We start from the raw sequence: 22,241 nt of genomic DNA on the forward strand, positions 1-22,241 counted from the left end.
AGTTCCGGGCGGCGGGGAGGCAGGCCTCCTCGGCCGGGCCAGGTGGAGGCCGCTGGCCCAGGTGCTCCGCCCGGCCTGGCCCGGCGCTGCGGAGCACTCGGCGCGCTCCACGCTGCAGCCGCCTGAGGGAAAAGAAGCTCGAGGGCGGCGGCGGCTCCTCAGGGGCTGCTGGCTGGGAGGCAGTTCCGGGCTCGCTCCTTCCTGTATACGGAGCCCAAACTCCAAGGAGGCGGAGAAAGCGACCTGGCTGCCTGTTCCTCTGCGTTTGCTGCGGCTCCTTGCACCTCCCCGGGGCCAAGGCGCCCAGCGGGAGAGAGGGAGAGGGAGAGAGGAGGCGGCGAGCAAGGAGCTTCCTTCCCTTCTCGCCCACCTTTTTGACCGTCCCACCCCCGGGCAACCGGCCACCTCTGTTTGCCTCAGCTGTCGCACACCCTTTCCCCGCTGCGTGCCCCGGCTGGAGGAACGCGGGCAGCCGGCTGGGGAAGAAGGGGCAGTTGAGGGAGGGGAGAGCGGCGACGGGGCAGCTGGAGGTGACTGAGGGGAGAGAGCCCTGGTTTGGGCAGGGCGGTGGCCGGCGGGGCGCTTTTCCTTCGCGAGGTGGGCGCTTCAAACGGCGTTTTTAAACGCCATTTTCCCTCCTCAGGGCTGACTTTGCTGCGTTCCTCCTACGCGTGCGCTCCAGCTGAGCCAGGAACAACTAATTCCCGCGCTCCAGCTGATCAGCACCTCCCTGTTCTTGCTTTGCCCGCGCCTGGGCGCTCTGAGCGCTCCACGCTGCAGCAGCCAGTTTCAGGCCCCGAGCTGGCAGACATGGAGGTATGTCTTATTTTCAGGGTATGTCTTATATTTCTCAAATGCTTAAAATTGCTTCCCTGGCTTACTTTATGACTACGACTTAAAAAAGGGGAAACACGGTAGTAAATCAAACAGGTGATGACCAGGATGCGAAGGGTCTACAGCAATTCTCCCTGCTCTCTTCCTGACTCGAGCGGCATAAAGTGTCTCTATTGGAGGCAAACTAGCACCAATCACCCTCTCTGCAGTTCTTACTGCTCGTTGGAGCCTCTTCTTATCCAGCTTAGAGGCTGTACAATACCAGACAGTAATGGAATTACAGAGAACAGTTTCAATAGTACCTCTATAAAATTGGACCAGCGATTCTCGGGGCACTAGAACTCGTGGACATGCAATGAAGCTGAATGCTGGAAGATTCAGGACAGATGAAATAAAGTACAGTGCACAGTTAAACCACCAACTTGGGTGGTTTTAGAAGAGGGTTGGACAAATTCATGGAGGATAAGGCTCTAAATGGCTACGAGCTGCGATGCCTATGCTCTGCCACCACAGTCAGAGAGAGTAATGCTTCTGAATACCAGTTGCTGTAAACCACAAGAGGGGAGAGTGCGTTTGTACTGAGGTCCTGCTTGTGAGTTCCCCACACGGTGCTGGACTAGATGGGCCATGGGCCGGAAGCAGCACCCTCCTCTTCTGTTCCTTTGTCCTCTTATTCCTTTCAGAGGTTGCTAGGAGTTGTAGCTTTGTGATGGGTAAACTACGGTTCCCAGGATTGGTTGCATAAACAGCCAATGTTCACTAGCAGGGCCGGCTCTAGGGGTAGGCTGGGTGGCGCAGGGTGCCAGGGCGGCAGGGGGGCACCACGCGGCGAAGCCGTGCTGCGTGCTGCACCCGCCCACCAGGGCGAGGGTGCTGGAGCGATCTCTGTACCACGGCGCCAGGGCGCCCGACATGCTTGAGACGGCCCTGTTCACTAGCCCCTGCCCTGATAGGTAAAGGTAAAGGACCCCTGGACGGTTAAGTCCAGTCAAAGGCAACTATGGGTTTGCGGCGCTCATCTCACTTTCAGGCCAAGGGACCCGGCATTTGTCCACAGACAGCTTTCTGGGTCATGTGGCCAGCATGACTAAACTGCTTCTGGTGTAATGGAACACTGTGATGAGCGCACAGAAACACTGTTTACCTTCCTGCCACAGTGGTAACTATTTATCAGCTCGCACTGGCGTGCTTTCAAACTGCTAGGTTGGCAGGAGCTGGGACCGAGCAATGGGAGCTCACCCCGCCGCGGGGATTCGAACTGCCGCCCTTCCAATCGGCAAGCCCCAGAGGCTCAGTGGTTTAGACCGCAGCGCCTGTCACTTGGTGGGTTGTTATTATTATTGATTTTGTTTCCCTTTCCTTTCTTTCTAACACCTGGCCTCCTGTGATTGAGGGAGACTAACTTTGGAAACAATTTCTCTTGCTTCTTTCGATCCTACCATTTTATTTATTTGTTACTTTTGCTTTTCATAGTTTTAAAAAACAGTTTAATGATAGCTATGTAAGCCACTTAAAGTATATGTGCGGATGACAGTACATGTGCAGACGACAGCTTCATGAAAAGGAGTGGGGTGTTCTGGCTGTGGGCATGGGGAAAACCCAACAGATAATGCACATTAAGGGGGAAGACATCGCTGGCCACTCTCTGATGTGTACAGCAACAAGCAAATGCAACTTGAGACAAAGTGAGGCGGTGTGTGTGTGTGTGTGTGTGAGACCTCTCTGCATTTTAAGACACTAAATGCAGGGGTCAGCAAACTTTTTCAGCAGGGGGCCGGTCCACTGTCCCTCAGACCTTGTGGGGGGCCGGACTATATTTTGGAAAAAAATATGAACAAATTCCTATGCCCCACAAATAACCCAGAGGTGCATTTTTAAATGGAAGGACACATTCTACTCATGTAAAAACATGCTGATTCCCGGACCGTCCGCGGGCAGGATTTAGAAGGCGATTGGGCCACATCCGCCCCCTGGGCCTTAGTTTGGGGACCCTGCACTAAAGTGTACATAGACTAAGGCTTCATAAGCATCACACTTTTAAAGCACCCCCCCCACCCCAAAAACTGTGTTAAGGTTGCTGGGAGTTAGTGACAACAGCTGTGCGGGTGCTGCTAGCCCCCAAATGAAAAAAAGCAATAACCCCGACAAGGGAAGAATGGCAATCCAAACTGCTGGACTATGCCGAAATGGCAAAACTAACTGGGAGACTCAGGAACCAAGAAGACAAGGACTTTGTGGGGGGGAAATTTTATAATTTACTTAGGAAACCGTTGTAAGCAAATCAAAACTTTAGCTGGACTATAAGAATGGCTTGTGAAGTAACAAAGATTACAGATAATCTAGAAAAATGAAAATAGTGGAGAACGTATTGATATGTAGTCTTAATTATTGAAAAAAGGACCAATGTAGGGGATGGGGGGAAGTCACAAGATTCAGAGAATCTCTCAAAACGAATACACAAATTGTATGATTGTAAATTTTTATTGATTTCTTTAAAAAAAAAATTAAACTACCGGGGGGGGGGAGAGGTTGCTGCGAGTTGTAGCTACATGGTGGGGGAAACTACAGTTCCCATGATTTTATTGGGGGGGAGTGGAATGGGCTTTAAATGTCTGGTATGTCACAATCTACATTTAGCAGCCTGTAACTTTGTGGTTTATTTGAAAGCGAGCTAGAGAACTTTAACTCAGAAACCTCTGTTTCTGTTCTGAACAACTTCATTTCTGAAGGTGACACATTAAGTGAGCCATAGTCCCGCATGCCAAACATCAGAGGACAGAGCAGAAAGAGGGGTGGCTGCTTGTGTAACAGGAACCATGAATTATCCGCTCATGCTAGGAATCAGAGCTCAAACAACCAGGTTAGATGTTTGTTGTTGTGCAAGCCAAGAAATGAGAGTGTGGGTAGGTAATAGTTAACAACACATCTGTTTCACTTTTTGTTGCTTTCACAATTGGCAGAAGAGCTTTACTCGAGTTAGGGTACAAACTCCAGGGCTAGATCTAGACACATCAGAAAAAGTTTCAGGAAAACAAGTTGTAAACCTCATAATGGGAAATCACATTGCCGAAAGACGGCACTCTGCAGCGCCACCTGGTGTTGCGGTGATATAACACATTTTAAACGCTTTTTTAAAACTAATGTAGCTGAGTCCCAACTTAGAGCTATTACCTTTCTTTTCTTTTTTCTAAATAAAAAAATAATAAGCCATGACTCATGGTTTGTACGCAGCAGGAAGCCAGAATGAATTCCTGAATGTAGCAAACAAGTGAAGAAGCACATGCACCTCACTAGGGGTTGTCATTCTGTCGCCATCTCTTTCTCCCGTGTAGTAAAATGAAGCCACTTACATTGCCTTCTGTTCTCCTTTCTTTTAGAACTAGATACCGAAGAGGTTGCCTGCACGCAGAATGGCCAGGTGTATCTGAACAGAGACATTTGGAAGCCGTCCCCATGTCAGATTTGCGTTTGCGACAGCGGAGCCATTCTCTGTGATGAGATCCAATGTCTCGATGTGCTGGAATGTGAAAGTCCGCAGGTCCCTCCAGGAGAGTGCTGCCCTGTGTGCCCAAACACAGGGCGCAATGGATTTGAAGGTGCTATTGGTAAGATTGCTTCGAAAGTGATAATCGGGGCCAGTTGCATGCTGGAATATATAACATCTTCACTGAGACATGCACACACTTGCCTTAAAAAAGCCAATGCAATTCTGGGCTGCATCAATAGGAGTATAGCATCTAGATCAAGGGAAGTAATAGTACCACTGTATTCTGCTCTGGTCAGATCTCACCAGGAGTACTGTGTCCAGTTCAAGAAGGATACTGACTTAGTCCAGAGGAGGGCAACCAAAATAGTCAAAGGCCTGGAAACAATGCCTTATGAGGAATGGCTTAGGGAGCTGGGTATGCTTAGCCTGGAGAAGAGAAGGTTAAGGGGTGATATGATAGCCATGTTCAAATATATAAAAGGATGTCATATAGAGGAGGGAGAAAGGTTGTTTTCTGCTACTCCAGGGAAGCGGACACGGAGCAATGGATTCAAACTACAAGAAAGAAGATTCCACCTAAACATTAGGAAGAACTTCCTGACAGTAAGAGCTGTTCGGCAGTGGAATTTGCTGCCAAGGAGTGTGGTGGAGTCTCCTTCTTTGGAGGTCTTTAAGCAGAGGCTTGACAGGCATATGTCAGGAATGCCTTGATGGTGTTTCCTGCTTGGCAGGGGGTTGGACTGGATGGCCCTTGTGGTCTCTTCCAACTCTATGATTCTATGATTCTATGAGTCAATGTGGCACGGGAGATGGGCACTTGTGCATACTCACCACACCCAGAACACCTAGAATGGGCACCACCAAACTTGGCCCTCCAGCTGTTTTGGGATTACAACTCCCATCATCCCTAGCTAACAGGACCAGCTGTCAGGGACGATGGGAATTGTACTCCCAAAACAGCTGGAGGGCCAAATTTGGGGATGCCTGACCTAGAACCTAGGGAGCAGTGCAGCTGTATGTGTTTATGATTCATGTAGTCTTTCCTTTGCAGAACAGGCAATAGTCAATTCAGTCCATCTGGTAAGGATATGTTTGTATCAGTCTATTTCCAGTCTCAAGTCTATTCTGCCCTATTGCTGCACAAACCCCCCTCAGTTGTTGTTGTTGTTGTTGTTGTTGTTGTTATTTCTATAATATAATATAATATAATATAATATAATATAATATAATATAATATAATATAATATAATTATTAACAGTGCTTCCCCCTCAAAATAATGTTTAGGGGTACTCTAATTTTGACTCAAGAAACCCACCATTTTATAGTTCAAATCGGGAAAAATAAATACAGTACAGTGGTACCTCTGGTTACGAACGCTCCTGGTTATGCACGCTGTGGGTCACGAGCTCCGCTAACCCAGAAGTAGGTGCTCCTGGTTGTGAACTTTGCCCCAGGATGTGAGCGGAAATCGCGCGCCGGAGGCGCCATTAGCAAAAACACGCCTCAAGTTAAGAACAGTTTCCGGTTACGGACGGACCTCCGGAATGTATTCTGTTCGTAACCAGAGGTACCACTGTAAATGGACAAAAGTACAAAGATTCACAAAATGTTTAAGGGTATGCGTACCCCTGCATCCCACCCACCCCCGAAAAAGCGCTGATTATTATTATATTAAAACACATTTACTCAAAAGTTACCATACAGCTTTGTCCACTGCCATAATATCACAGAGTAACCACTTCAATCCTTAGTCCCTCATCACTGTCCTGTCGACTTGCCAAGTACCCTCAATAGGAATCCAACTACTGATCTGATTTTAAAATGTATTTTCTCTCAGAATATCCATTTCTAGAAGTGTTTTCCCCCTCAAAATATATATTTTAACACACAGAGAGTTGAAAATAGCGTCAGGCAGGGCTGGTCCACACATGAGGCCAGGCTGGTAGGGTACACTAGAGGCAGCAGATCCCGATTGAGATCTTTCTCCCCCTCCCCTTGCCTCACCCCTTCTTCCCTGGTGAGGGGGGGGGGGAGGAAGCCATTTTGGGCTCCACCTCAGGTGTCAACATGTCTCGGGCCGTCCCTGTTGTTGGGACATACGGAAAGCACAAAAACCAGGGGGATCATTCGGTTATGATCCACACATTAGTCTAAGACGTGTGGTTCAGGAAGTTGAGGCTCAAGGAATTCACAACGATAAAATGGCTCAAGCAGACTTAGGTGGAGATATGACTATGCACCATGTGTGAATATGGTGGTGGTGGGGACACACAGTGTAAGGGGGAAGAGAGTATAGAGAACCTCCCCCTCTCATCAGGAGCAGTTCCTCCCCAAGCAGCCATGAAAGTGTGGGGTCTGAAGGGGATAGTCAGGAAGCGGAGAGAGAGTGCCAGGTCTCTGGCAGCATGGGAGAGCCCCTGCTCCACAGGCGGGAAGAGAGAGAGACGGAAAGGGGGGACAGAGAAAAGACGGAGCGTAGACCCTTTCCCCCAGCATCGGAATTACGGAGGAGGAGAAAGGGGAGGAGATTCACTGCCCCAAGGCTATTATGTTGGTCAAAATCGCGCAAAGGGGCAGTGCCGGATTCTGGATCGGAATGAGCAGACATGCATCCAACAGCTCATTACACTGTAAATAGAGTGCACCAATAAAGACTGTTAAAAGACAAGCATGTGGAAAGTCGTTACTCTAGAGTAGTCGCAACAACCCCTGACACACAGTTTGGTGCAGTAGAGGCTGGCCCATTAGAGCGAGTGAAGCATGACCCCGTCAATCTCAGTCTGTCTTCAGCTAGCCCCCCACCCCACCTGCCTTCTTACTAAAAACCAATCCAGGGGGCAGCACTGCCTCCAAAGGCATACCCTCCAACATTTCTCCGATGAAAACAGGGACGTCCTATTCCATAAAACCCCACCCATCTGACTGGGTTGCCCCAGCAACTCTGGACAGCTTCCAACATATATAAAAACATAATAAAACTATACGAGGCTGCCTTCAGGTGTCTTCTAAAGGTTGTATACTGTACAGTCATACCTCGGTTTAAGTACGCCTCGGTTTGAGTACTTTCAGTTTAAGTACTCCGCGGACCCGTCTGGAACGGATTAATCCACTTTCCATTACTTTCAATGGGAAAGTTCGCTTCAGGTTAAGTACGCTTCAGGTTAAGTACAGACTTCCGGAACCAATTGTGTACTTAAACCGAGGTACCACTGTAGTTACTTATCTCTTTGGCTCGAGGGTCGCATAACTCCATACCTTCCAATGTTTCTCTGGTGAAAATAGGGATGTGCTAAGGAAAAGCGGGACCTTCCAGAATCAAATAAAAAAAGCAACGGGATAGCTTTTGTAAATCTGGAACTGTCCCTGGAAAATAGGGACTATCCACCAAAGACCCAATGATAGCTCATGTGGTCCATGCTTGAAGTTTTAGGCTATATTCCCAGCCACATATAGCTTCAGATCCTATCTTCCCTCTTTTCCTCTGGCAACTGGACCAGTGTTTACTCTGTCCTAGATTGTTTCCATGGTAGTTACTCCCCCCCCTCCAGAATTGCTGCCCTGCCGTGCGGTTCATTCTTTATGGAGAATCCGTATGATATCAATGTCACATCATTGCAGTCTCTTTCCTTTTAATTTTGTATAGCAAAATGGTGCAATCTGGCAGGAGAGAAAAAAAAACTGTAATTAAAGTCTTACCCGCCCCCACAACCTCCCATAGAAAGCGAAACTGACAATGGGAAATTAAGAAAGGCTATTCAAGGATAATTAAGAGGCTATTCATTACCAGTCCTTCAGCTGTGGCCAACAAGAAACAACAGTGAGGTCAGGCCTTGCAATCAGGAAGTGTTTCATTAACATTGAAAGGACTTTTGTCGGAATGAAGTTTACTCCTGGATAAACTTTATAAAAGGGCCTTGGTTGTGGAGGGAAGGCATCGTTGGATGATATGGCATGTCGTTCTAATTCCATTTCCACCCAGTTACAGAGAAGCAGTGCCTCAGCGGTGTAAGAGTTCTAGTGGGGAAGCAATGCCCGCCAGATTATTGGCCGGAATGGCAGCAATTTTGTGGGGAGGTGGCAGCAGGGGATTGCGCCTCCCCCCCCCCCAGCAGGTGAGTTGCCGCTGCTTCCTCAGAGAGGGAAGAAGAGAGGTGGCTGTGAGCACTAGCGGAATCAAACTGGTATTTCCGCTGGCGCGTTTGCACCATGCAGACCTCTGCTTTGCCTCTCCCTCTCCCTCCCAGGAAGCAACAGTGACTCAACTATTGGGAGGTCAGATGTGCAGTGGTGCCCCAACATGGCATCTGCTGTTGGGGTCCCCCTACTGAGCATGTGATGGTTTGCAATAGGCATAATCCTGGCTAGACTGGAGAGCTGTGATGCACTATATCTATTTTCATGCAAGAAAATACAAAAGTATGAAGAACAGATGCGTTAGACTAAACCAGGCATGTCCAAAGTCCATTCTGGGGCCCTAATTTGGCCCGCCGGTCGATGTAATCCAGCCCCTGGCAGTATATGTCTATACAGTGGTACCTCTACTTACGAATTTAATGCGTTCCAAACGCACATTTGTAAGTCGAATCCCATAGGAATGCATTGGGAGAAAAAAATTGTAAGTTGAAGTAACCCTATCTAAAAATTTGTAAGTAGAAAAAATCCTATCTAAACCACATCCAAGATGGCGGACGGAGCTCCGTTCATAAGTAGAAACATTCGTAAGTAGAGTTATTCGTAAGTAGAGGTACCACTGTATCCCTGTGGAAAAATCCTCGGCAACTTCAGTCCTAAAAAAAGCTCAACAACTTTGCAGCTAAACCCTAAAAAAATAAAAACGGAACAACTTCTGGGTCAAATTGCAAAAAACAACAACAACTCAACAACTTCAGTCCTAACATGCCCTCATGCATGTTAGCTTCATCAAATGTGGCCCTCTTTATTTGGGCACCCCTGGACTAAACCAATGCTACTGTATTTACTCGAATGTAATGCACACCTTCTTTGGCCAAATTAGGGTGCACATTCAATTTGATGGCACCAGCAAATTTCAGTTTCAAGGTTTTGAAAATTGAGGTGCGCATTAGATTCAATGGTGCATTAGATTCGCATAAATACAGCACTTTCTTACAAAATTCAAACCATACAATTTGTGGTTTTTTGTTTTAAAACAGGAAAGGGTTGTTGAACTGCTGTCTTGGTGATATAGTTCATTTCCTTTGTATGCCCCGAGGAACATAAACTGGGTATTTTACTAATTGTTAAGGGAAAGACCTGCAGCAGAAGGAAATATTTGAATTTCTGACCTTCCTTTATACTGGAAGCAAACCAGATTGTGCTCAAGCATGCCTGGCTTGTGTGCCGAGTGCTGTATTTTTCCCGTGTATAAGACGCCCCCATGTATAAGAGGCCCCCTATTTTTGGGGACTCCAAATTAAGAAAACACCCCTCAGCACTACCTATGTATAAGACGAGCCCCAAATTTAAATCTATTTTTTGGGTTTAAAAAACCCCCTAGTCTTATACACGGGAAAATACGGTAATTCTACCGTATTTATATATATATTTATTTGCCATTTAGATTACTTTTGATGACTTGGAGTATGAACAAGAGATATACAGCTGGTTATTGGATGATGAAGCAATAGGACAAGATATGGCATGCTTTAATAAGCAGATGGGTTGTGAATTTCACAGGTTTCAGGCCAAAGGCTGCAAATTTCACTCACACAAGCGGAAAGAAGATGATGCCAAAGCTGTTGACTGCCTGAATGCTTTTAAATACATTTCTCAACACCTGCCTAAGAATTATATTATGGTTTGACTTCACTTCTGGGCATGTGCTTATAATTAGTATGCATGTTAGAAGTGGCTGGTGCTAAACAGGTTTCCAGCCAGCTGTAGCTCTTGCAAAATTCGATAAAAATGATGATGGGAGGTAGTATTTAGAAAACATTTATTGAATTATTTGTGCTTGCTGGCCAACTTTTGATTGCTAGGTTTAAAGACAAAATATAAATGTTAAAGGAAGCATTCAAGGATCAGCACATAGCAGATTCTGTCTGTAATCCTATAAACGCTTACTTGGAAGTAAGTATCCTTGAACGCAATGGGGCTATTGATTAAACATACATAGGATTGTGGTCTGAGTGCAGGTTTGCAGAGAAGAGTTTTATGCAAAATTGCTTCATCTGTGATATAAGCAAAATAAAATTCTGCATTCTTGAAATAGGAAGTATCTTCCCGCAGGATGGCTTAAGCAATTTTCCAGGTTCATTCAATAAAGCACACATTTATGCAACTGTCAAAATTAGCAACCTGAGCACCAAATAAAGACTGGGGATTTCTGCATGTGACATTCCTCCTCTCCTGCGTTTCCACTTTTCCTCCTTGCATCTTGGCTCCTTTGTTCTCTCCTTTCTTGGTAGCAACACAGACCTTTCTTGGGCCCTTGCTTGAGACTTTCCCTCTTTCTCCATGGCTGCTCCCATTCCATTATTCATGTAACGAAATTCATGCATTTGCCCCTCAGGCCTGTGTTTCTTCCCAACTTTCTCCCCTCAGGCCTCTACTTCTTAAAACGCTTGCCTTTTTATCTCCTGTTTGATTCAGCCAACTGGTCTTTTAAACCCATGAACGTGCTGGCAACTCCAATCACTGTTAGCAGCATGAGAGAAGCTGCCCTGCACATGTTGGAATTCTGATTTTTCCAGGGTTCTGAATTGTGCAAAAGCCTCTATGACTACACAGAAGACAGAAATGGTTGAGAAGTAGAGTTAAAGCGTACCTGTATATTCGCCGCTCCGTGCATGTTTAGCAAAGTCACATTCTGAATGCCTGAATATAGCTCAGAATTTCATCATGGAAATCATTGTCTGTATATGTGCTGGGAACCCACCTAGGCTAATTTCTCTTCTCTTCTCTTCTCTTTCCTTTTCTTCCAGGTAGAGGACGGAAGGTAAGCATTCTCACTTTTCTTTACCTCCCTCAAGCGCTTTGATGGTAATTTGAAAAAAACTTCAAGGAACCTTAAACAGCATACCTCTCACAAATTAATTACAGTGGTACCTCGGTTTTTGAATGTCTCTGTTGAAGAACATTTCAGTTTTTGAACGCCGTAAACCCAGAAGTAAATGCTTCAGTTTTTGAATGTGCCTTGGAAGTCGAACATGCCACGCGGCTTCGGCTGAGCGCAAGATCCTGAGGCCTAGCTGTCAGCTATTGAGTTTTCGGTTGTCAAACATTTCAGAACTCGAACGGTCTTCCGGAAGGGATTGCGTTTGAAAACCAAGGTACCACTGTAATGTGCAAGAGGAAACACAGGGAAGCCACTGAGATCTTTCAGGATTTACGTAGATAATAGAGATTCCTTAGAAAGGCAGGAACAAGTGATAGATACAGACTTTCTGCTGCTGGTACAAATAAGCTGCAACTATTGAAGTCATAGTGGGAGGTCTGTTGGATTTTAAACACAGCAGGAAGTCATAGCACACGGGCTGAAGGATATGTATACCCCTTCCTTCAGTAAATATTCTGAAGGCAAGTACAAAGAAAACAGTTTAAATGATGGAATGGCCTGTCATAACAATATAATCAAAAGCAGAACAGGTAGTATAGAACAGATATGTCCAACAGGTCGATCACAATCTACCGGTCGATTGCGGGGCGTCCCTGGTTGATCCTTGACAATCGTGTTATCCAGGTCAATAAGCCAAAAGAAGCTCAACAACTTTGGGTCTTCCTCTCCCAAGAAAGTTTAACAACTTTGGTCAATACAATGGGTAGATCACAGCCAATTTTTTTTAGTGGGATTAGATCATAGTCTCTTCGAAGTTGGACATCCATGGTATAGAACAAGCGTCACAGAGCAGAATAAAAACTGCATTCAACTGATATTTAAAAAAGGTCCGAGAGCATTAAAAAGTCTCCAACTTGTGCTGGAAGAACACAAGAGTACATTTTTGGGCAGAGCATTGCGAATAAAGCTTCTCACTGCTCATTACCCACCTGATTTTAGAGATGGAGAGCAGGAGACTCTGATGAAGATCTCAAGGTATGGGTAGATACATGCAGGAAAGAGAGGTCCTTTAGGTACCCAGATCCTGACTCGTGTGGGGAACCTATAGGTTTCTAGTTGTTGATTGACTCTGATTCCCACCATCCCTGACTGTAGGATATGTTGACTGGGGCTGATAGGAGATGGCATCTAACAACATCTGAAGGGGCCACAGGTTTCTTCATCACCATCTTAAGTCATGACAGCTGGAACTATGTTCATGTAAAAGGAGATCTCTCCCTGCACACACACACCCCGACTGTGTACTATTGGTGGAGCACAGATAGATTCATTTTGAAGGGGAGAAAAGACAAGAACCAGAATGCACACACACATACCCACCCACCCGCTGTACATCTGGAAGTTTGCTCCCTCTTGCAGCAAAGCTTCTTTCACCCATATCCATGACCAGGCTTTAGGTAACCGCACTGTTTAGCATTTAATGCTAAAAGAGATTTTCAGGATTTCTAATAATTTGGGACCCCCCCTTCCTCTTGCATAATGTCATCATGTGTTTTATGTAGAATGTTGAAAAGCATTTTCTCCGCACAATTTTCTTTATTATCGTGCTGTCAGAAATAACATTTGTTTCCAACCCTGCAGGGTCAAAAAGGAGAACCTGGAATTGTGCCAGTGGTAAGTTGTTGTTGGGTTTCTTTGTTTTTGGTTTCCATTTTAATTTTCACTGACATGACTCTTTACGGGGCGTAGTACGTAAAACAATTCATCTATTAGAGGCATTTTTGTTCCATCTTTTGGTACTTTGATTGCCCCCACCCCCTAACCAAAGATAGGTAGCAATAAAACAATAACTGTTGACAAATGACGGCATGCAGTAATCAGTAACTTGTGTGTCAAGGCCTTGTGACCCCTTTGCCTCTGATATATTTAAATATAGTAAAATAACCAGACAGGACAATGAGTATAAGTGAAGAATGGGTCAAGTAGACCACAACTTTATTTATTGCAGATGTGAAGGTTTGGGCTTAGGCATTGGGTATACCATTTTAAATCCAGCAGCTCCTCATTGATCGCTTTAATGGAATACCCTTTCCCATGGAGGGGCAGGCAGAGGCTACAACCTCTCCTCGATCCAAGACAAAGCTGCACAAAGTTGTGACGATTGCTACGAGGAACGAGAAAACCACAGGGCCAGGGCCAATTTGCCAAGTGGAAAAATTCCTGCCTGGCCCCAGTGGCCAACAATGTTTATAATAAGGCCAAGCACTGAGAGATGTGTGTCTGTGTGGAAAATGAAAATACATCGCTGCCAGATAGCTTTTTAATGTACTAAGAGTGTTTCGTTTTTCATTTCCGGCTCTTGCTCCTTCTGCAGAAAATCTGTGGAAATGTTAATGGAGTCTGTCAGACAAAGAGAGAGGATTCTTGCCGACAGTCATGCTGCAAATTACCACAAAATACATGATACACATCGCTAAGTTGTGATCTGTTATTAAACTTGTCCTCTGTCTTTAGGTTACAGGTATTCGAGGTCGGCCCGGACCAGCTGTAAGTAATCACTAACTCCAGCATTCTTTAAAGAATGTGGAATATTCTCCCAGTATGCACTTTCTTCTTATCTTTGGCAGCTGTTCTGATCTCTTACTTTCAGAGTTGGTTATTGCATCTTCCTTCTAGAGCAATGCTGAATAGCCATGCTATAGTTTTTATTTATATGGTTGTTAGTGGTTGCTGTGCATGAGGTCTTTTATATAGATTTCCCAATCTGTTTTCATTTCCTATTGCTCTTCCTGCACTTTAGACTTCACATATAATACTTAGGAAAGACGGCTTTTTTCTGTGCTTCTCTGTACTTAGATAGTCCCCAGTGCCTGTTTACCCTTCCAGACATGTGTGAGTGTTTGCATTTGCAAACATGGCGTAGGGACAAGGAAGTTGCTGCAGTAGGGTTGCAGGATGGGGGCGGGGCGGGGAGAGTTAAGCCATCTCTCCCTCCCTGATGCTTCTGTGCAACTCTGCCCCTCTCCCTAACATCAGCTGCCACCTGAGCTTCATTGCACTCATTGGGAATGTAACATTTGGTCTCACCTTGAGTGGAAGTGAAAGATCTCAGATCCAGAGTTAGGAGAAAAATAGCTTTCAGCGGGCATGCAAAAATCACATTGTCAGGCAGCTCAGAATGGCTGGCTTGCTTGTGTTTCCCCATAGCCATCTGGTTTGCCACTGTGAGAACACAATGCTGGCCCAGATGGGCCCTTGGCCTGATCCAGCATGTCTCTTCTTATATATTCGTTCCAGAACTTTTGTAAAGTTCATTTAAGTTGCTGGCTTCTTGTCCCCATCTGCATACCTGTCAACTGTCCCCACTGTGAGCAGGACATCCCAGAATTACAGAAGCAATTGGATCTTGGGTTGTCTCATTTCGGCTCCCGCAAGAGTGTGGCCTTCACAGGTGCCTGTTTTTGTGGGTCGTACCCTTGATCACCTGGCTTCCGCAAGAGCACAGCCCTGAAAGATGCACATTTTTGGGGGGGGCGTGATCTCACCTAAGTCTCATGATTTTCTCACATGCCCTGATTTTCCTCTGGGGGATATTGGAGCGTATGCATCTGATGTTTAACCAGTGGTCTCTGGACAATTCTACATGTGCTTTCCCTTTAACCCTCAATAGTGAACTTTTTAGGGGAAAATGGGCTATAGTTTATGGCAGTGGCTTCCAAGCACTCTGCCTTCAGAGAGGACATTCCATGTTGGCTCTTTTGCTGAGAAACTGCTGTGCATCTGCCACAGAACTCTAGCCTGAAGATTCTGGAGCAGATTTATGACCCACCATCAGTTCATGTGATCAGTCTTGTTGGGATTCACTGCTGTCCTGCCTGAACTGAGAACAAGACCTGGAGAACATGGCCAACATTCCTCTGTGGCTTCATATTGCCGCAGAAGATTAGTAGTGCCGGGTGAGCTGCTGTTCAGGGAAGCTTACCTGCTATTACCAAACTTCTCACTGACCAACTCCTGAGAAGCTTACAAGGCTCCATGGAACACAGTTTGAAAACCACTGTGGCAATGCAGTCAATCGCAGAAGACCCAGATGCATGGAGCCAGATGAGAGCAGTTTCAACGTTAACAAGACAATGAATCCATGTTTCATGCAAGAGATAATTATTTAACTTCCAAACTGTGCTGTGCTCGTTATGCTATTTCAAAATGTATGCCTATGTCCCTAACAGTTCTAATTGTTGGTCTAGGGGCCTCCAGGATCCCAAGGACCAAGAGGAGATAGAGGACCAAAAGGAAGACCTGTAAGTTGTTAACATATTCTTTCAAGAACCTTGTTTAATATATTATGTTCTCCACACTTGCAGAGGGCATGGTACCCCAGATTGACCTCCTGTTGGAAGGAAAGATTACTGGATGCATACAGTATCTTGTAATGCTTGGTCTATTTGCGAATTTATTTGTAAATATAAATGCATTGCATAGCTGGACCAAAACAGAGAAGGATGAGTCAGGTAGAGAAGGATGAGTCACCATCCCCAACGATGGTCAGGAAACTATCCTTTGATCAATCAATTGCTGGTAAAGTGTCTAAGGAGCTTGAAAAAAGGCTAGATGAAATGCAAATAATCTGCCTTCTACAACTTGGTACCAAATGTGCCCTTAGTGTCTTTTTTCAGTGCAGAGCTGCATTTTGAAGTAGAAAATGTATATTTCTCCCATTGCTTCATGATCACGTCAAGCAAGGTTCCTGGCACAAATTGGCCAAGTGATTGTATGGAATGTTTGCGGTTCAAATTCTGTAAGAGATTGGGGACTTGGCTCTGTCACAACTGAAGTAGGCTAGGGTTTTAAAGCTGTCTCAGATCCTTTAGATCGGGGGTGCTAACCAATGAGGTGCCCTCTAGATGTCGTTGAACTACAGTTCCCAACAACCCAGTGGCGGAATGGGTCAGTGCATCTGGCTGATAACCAGAAGGTTGGCGGTTCGAGCCCACTCAGGTACAGCTGTGGGGGACGATTCCTGCATTGTAGGGGGTTGGACTAGATGACCCTTGGGGGTCTCTTCCAACTCTTCAGTTCTGTGATTCTATGGCTGGCTGGGCTATAGGGAGTTGTGGTCCAACAACAGGGCCCCACGTTGACTGCTCCTGCTTCAGACAGGGGCAGCTTTGTAGGACGGGCTGATGGTTGGGCTGAGGATGCAGCGGATAGCAAAGATAAGGGTCATTGAGTTCGGGGGCAAGCTGTCTGAAGGAGAGGTACAGAATAAACAATGAACTGGGAATAACGGAGCCTGAGGAAAGAGGAGGAGGAGGAGGAGGCTTGATGAAAAGGGCAGAGAAGACAGGGAAAGAGTTAATGAGAGACAGGGCTCTGAAAAAACCTTGCAGAGCTTTAAGGTCATGATGGTGCTGTGGTGGTGGTGGTGGTGGGGGAGTAGAGAGACAGGAATGCTAGGGAAGATGACTAATAGGCAGGATGACTAAAAAGGAAAGCTAGGGAAAGAAGCAGTGGCTGAAAAGATGAGTCCTGAGGAAACAATGGGTGGTGGAGACGAGGAGATGAAATAACAGAGCCAAGGAGAAATGTAAGAAGGAGGCACAAGCACACAGGACCTACGATCAGGAGGGAATGTGTTGTATGGGCTGGAAGGAAGCAGGCAATGATGTCTTGGAAGACTGGTGACTGTGGGCCAGGAAACAAGGGGATCTAGGATTGCTAAAACCTACTGTCTAGACCAGGGTGAGGAGGAGCCTATGGATCCAAATACTGCTGAACTACAACTCCCATCAGACCAAGCAAGCATGGCCAATGGCCAGGCATGATGGGGGGGTTGCAATACCAAAGGACCAAAGTTTCCCCACTCCTGGTCTAGACCTTGGCAAGGCTAGCATACCTTTAAGAGTTACAGAGAAAGGGAATTCCTTTAGCCACTTGTGGGTTGGACCATTAGGAGCTGGCGATGTTAAGGGAGCAAGGAGGGCCAAAAGACTCTACTGACTGTCTCTCTCTCTCTCTTTCTCTGTGTGTGTCTGTCTGTGTGTTGAATTTCACATATTGATTTGAACAAGCCATCCAGTTCCTTGGCTGCAAGCACTTTGTAATGTTGTCATGTTTCCCAAATCTATTTTAGGCATTGAGTTAATGAGGAAGCAATGCAAGAATAATAGTGTGTTATAGTGCCATCTCGTGGTTCTCCTTAAGCAACTACACTATTGCAATCTGCACTGCATTTTGTGACAAGTTGTCCTAAGAAGCTGCAGGGTTAACCTCTAGCTAATGCTTATTTTAAAAAACTCCAATCTTTTGTCTCGAGGCAGCGATCCACCAGTGCAGTGGAAATCTAATATTCTTCATTTTAAACTTCCTGCTTCATTTTAAACTTCTTTTTAAGGCTGAGGGTAAATATCAGTCTTAACCCCTTGGTATGGTGTTCAGCTTTATACCCCTTGATTTCGTCCTGAAATAGAAGGAATTTAGGCTTGTTCACACATTCCACTGAAGGCAAGCACAAGTTGTCTCTTCACATGTGCAAGTGCTTGTGTGAAAGGCTGTACACTTGTTGATTTGTTGTGTACATACAGGTAGACAAACCGTACACTCGTTGAATGCAGTGTGTGAACACCCCTGTAGTCATAAGGGAATACAGTGCAGTCCATGCTTCAGATAACCTGCACTTGAAAAATACTTTAGAGATGGGACATTTCTCGGAGAACACTAACACCAAACTTGCTGGCTGCGAGGCAACACCTAAGCCCTCTTCACACAACAATAACTGTGGATATGATGAAATTGTGGAGGGGAGGGGAAGCGGATTTGAACCAACGGGTCCTGTCACCAACCTCCATTTATTGGGGCACCAGAGGGGCGGAACACCAATGGTTGCACAGGGTTTTAGACTCTGCACTGAGAACCTGCAAGCTTTTCCCAGATTTTCTGAATGCATGTGTCGCGGTCACTCTGACCTGCACATCACCCCCGGACGTTTGACGGTCTATTGATGATGTGCCAACGACAAGCTGAATACTTTCTGACACACACACACCTCAGACCAGGATAATGTAAAACAAAACAAGAGGATTTATTGTATGTTCATAAGCGTATTGGTTACAGTACAAAGCTTAAATGGTTTCAAATCACAGATGGATCCTATACCGGCCTATTACCTCTAAATATTAATTACCGGCCTATTACCTCTAAATATAACTAATAATAATTATCAATAATCTCACAACGCTGTATCCTGTCTGACTATCTCACTATCTGTCATCCACCTCAATAATAAAGCAGCTCTTATCTTCACACCAACTCTAACCAACAACTCCCTTCAACAACCCCTACTGACTCCAGGGGTGGGGTTTTTATACTCCCCCAGAGCCCTTCCCCCTGGGTTCTTAGAGTTCTATTAGGATTAACCCTCTATAACCTGGCTAACTTTAAGGCTGATCGCTACAGCATTATTTAGAGGCTGGTGGGATGAGGTTGGTAGATACTAGATGAGCAGTAGCACGATCCCGGGGGTTCCAGGCACTCACCCAGGGTCTGTGTTCCTTTGGAGAATTGAGACACGGCGGATACTGTCGTAGCTTTAAGAAATATGGTTTATTCACCTATTTACACCTTCAGTCTGTAGGGAGGAAGTCCAGATTCTACAGCATGGTTGTTTCAAGAAGGGCCTGTTCTCCCACAGCAGTGCAGCCCTGGAGTCCAAGGCATCTCTCCCAGCCAGCCTTCATCCGGCCTGCCCAACATGGATCCTAAGCTTTTTTCTCCCCCTTCTTCTTCCTAGCACACCTTGCTTTAAAGGCTATTTTTTTCCTGCCCCACGCCCAGTTCCCCTTTCACATCCCCAGTCTCTCTTCACACCTCAGGGCAAAGGAGGACGATAGTTCTCTTGCATTGCCAATAGCCCTCAATGGCCCCGTATTGTTTCTTAATGGCCCTTGCTTGCAGTGGCGGAGCTTCAAGCTCCGCCGGCGGGGGCAAGGCTGGTGCCCATTCTGGAGGCGGTGCACACCTTCCGGATGGGCAGGGTGTGCGTTCTGGGGGTGGGGCACGCCTCCCAGAGGGGTGGGGCGCACGTTCCAGGGCTGTGGCGCGCCTCCCGGAGGGCCATGGTGCACCTCCCAGGGGCATGGCGCGCCTCCTGGAGGGGCGTGGCGTGCGTTCTGGGGGTGGGGCGCGCCTCCCGGAGGGGCGTGACATGCGTTCCGGGGGCGTGGCATGCCTCCTGGAGGGGTGTGACACACGTTCCGGGGGCGGCCCGCCCCTACCACCCCTATCTTCTTACGCCCCTGCTTGCTTGGCCAGGTCACTTTGCTTAGGCTAGCTCTGAAGCTGGTATTTCTCCCTTCACATTTCAAATAATCAAAATCCTGCCATTTATTAATTTCTAGGATTTAGGGGTCTCCTCCCCCCCTCCCAATCTATAACAATATTTAGAAACCAATGTTCAGTTTTGTTTTGTTTCGTTTTGATCAAAAGATGGTACACAGCATGACCACTGCAAGTTTCAGAATGCCTCAGATTTCTGTTGTGGTTATGTTATTTTGGCTGGCCTCTCAATCTCGATATTTAACACTGAACAATGGCACCTTGAGAAGCTTTCATTTGACAGAATGTGCCGTGTGCTTCATTTCATCTGTGGGAGCCTACCTTCTTCTTGAGTCAGAATCTCTCACCTGTCCGCAATATTTCTACATTCCTAGTTGTGTTTTTTTTAAAAAAAACAAAACAAAAACAAAAAACCCACGCATAAAATACACTTGGTCCTGTGCTGCAAGTGAGAGGAAGATGAGGTGAAAAACACGAAGGGGAAGCACATTTGTAATTCATATCAAAAGGCCACCCCTTCCTATTGAAGATGCTGCTGGGCAGTACTTATCCATTCTCCTCCTGGTCTCTCATACTCGGCTACTAAGTGACTCGTCCATTCAAAGTCAAAATGGCAGAGCCCTGTCGCAAACAAACAAGGCTATGAAGTGCGTGGAGGTTACCTCAGACGAGTCACCTCAGATTTTATTCCAGACAGCTCCATGAAATATTTCTTCTGTTTTCCTCATTCCTCCCCTGCCTCACTGTCACCCAAACAGCCTGTTGGCTATATGCCTAGTGCTGAAAAAGAAGCTATCGTGCGGAAATATGTTGTTATAAATCTGGGACCGTGTGCCACGGAACCCAAGAAGTTCCTCTCAATTTGCACCAGTGTGAGTGAAAAATGATAAGAGTGGAGTAAATGACAATCTGGGGAAAAACCGGAATTGCTGTTTGCTCTGACGGAGCCCTAAAGAGCTCCCTAAATCTGTTTCGTAGGGTGCCTTAACCCTATGGAGCAGATTTAGAGGGAGGTATAAAGGGCCGGGAGGGAGAGTGGGAATTGGTGAATATTGCCTCCCACGCCCCTTGCCACTGATTCCTTCCACTGATTCCTTCCTTACTCCCGGAGAATTATAGATGTCTAAAATCTTGGCATAATTTTGCAGCTGCCCCTTACTTATCTGACATCACTAACAAAGCCTATAGATGGGCCTTTTCCAGAGCCCGTTTTGAGGCAATGCCCTCAGCTGTGCTGCATGGCAAATTTATGCGGGTACCAATTCATGAGCGCCTTTGCCCCTGCATGTCTAACAAGGTAGAATCTGTCACTCATATCCTTTTATTCTGCGAATTTTATAGTGAAGAACGAGCTTAACTTATTTTACCCCTTTTATCAAAATTTACACCCTTACAATATTACTTGGAATTCTCCTCCAAAACCTTACGAAAATTCCTTCTGGAATATTCCTCAAGTCAGTTTCATATGATGTGGCCAAATTTTGCACTTTAGTTATTAAGAAACGTAAATCTCTTTTATTGAATAACATATTGCAAATTCCCTTTGTGTAATTGTTTTTTTCTGGTGATGTTATTGCTGATTTTCTTTTGTTTGGAATTACAGTATTCTGTATTGCTGGCCTTTGCTGTAATAAAACTAAAGTGAACTGAACTGACCCAGCCTTAATTGACCACATGACCTAATAAAGGCACCTGTTGCTGGGGGAATTTTTGGCTGCCTAGCAACTTGTTCAAGACTATTTTCAAGTGCCTTCTAGAATATTTCAACAGACTCCATGTGAGGGTTGAAACTTCTGGAATTGTGGCTATACTGCTATCATTGCCTAGGTACCTTCAGTAACAAGAAGGGCTCTCTGTATTCGGCATGCACGTGCCGAACTGGCGTACAAATGGTTAGCTTTGTGGGTCTGTTTAGGTTCTGCAAATACCTGTACTGATTTTTACTGCTTCTCTTTTTAGGGTGCACGTGGTCCTCCAGGAATAGATGGGGAACCTGGTATACCTGGACAGCCTGGCGACCCTGGGCCTCCTGGTCAACCATCCACAGGGCCAGATGGAGTGGGCAGAGTAAGTGACGTTTGTTTTGGGCACTGTAAGAAGAGAAATTTGGAGTGGTAGCAGCATGCAGGCTGATGTTTGAACTTCAGGATTTCAAACTTACACAATAAATGTAGAAATGTTTTGAATTTTCGGTTGGTTTCAGTTTAATCTTGCCTTTGGATGGAGACCTAGGGTGGATCCATACACAGGGGGAAAACGCTATAAATAAGTCAGAAATTAAATGGTCTCGGCGGCCGCTCCCAGTCACCAGTTTAGCTGCCGCATTCTGGATTAGTTGCAGTTTCCGGGTCACCTTCAAAGGTAGCCCCACGTAAAGCGTATTGCAGTAGTCCAAGCAGGAGATAACCAGAGCATGCACCACTCTGGTGAGACAGTCTTAGAGGAAGCAATTCCAAGTGGTATGAGGCATGACAATGACCTGACCTCTTATGTACCGTATTTCCCTGTCTATAAGACGCCTCCATCTATAAGATGTCCTCTATTTTTGGGGCCTCAAAATTTAGAAAATA

At 45.9% G+C, this 22,241-nt stretch overlaps 1 protein-coding gene across 1 annotated transcript in view; it reads left to right on the forward strand.

Moving 5' to 3' along the window:
• Window positions 1-22,241, forward strand: part of COL5A2 (collagen type V alpha 2 chain) — a 161,711-nt gene that overhangs the window by 69,497 nt on the left and 69,973 nt on the right. Inside the window, exons 2-7 of the mRNA XM_035135854.3 lie at window positions 4,212-4,439; window positions 11,264-11,277; window positions 12,979-13,011; window positions 13,852-13,884; window positions 15,585-15,638; window positions 21,631-21,738. Of these exons, the coding sequence (XP_034991745.1) occupies window positions 4,212-4,439; window positions 11,264-11,277; window positions 12,979-13,011; window positions 13,852-13,884; window positions 15,585-15,638; window positions 21,631-21,738 (470 nt within the window). The remainder of the gene's footprint in view (window positions 1-4,211; window positions 4,440-11,263; window positions 11,278-12,978; window positions 13,012-13,851; window positions 13,885-15,584; window positions 15,639-21,630; window positions 21,739-22,241) is intronic.

This window comes from Zootoca vivipara, chromosome 1 (genome assembly GCF_965207765.1).
Source record: "Zootoca vivipara chromosome 1, rZooViv2.hap1.1, whole genome shotgun sequence".
NCBI lineage: Eukaryota > Metazoa > Chordata > Lepidosauria > Squamata > Lacertidae > Zootoca > Zootoca vivipara.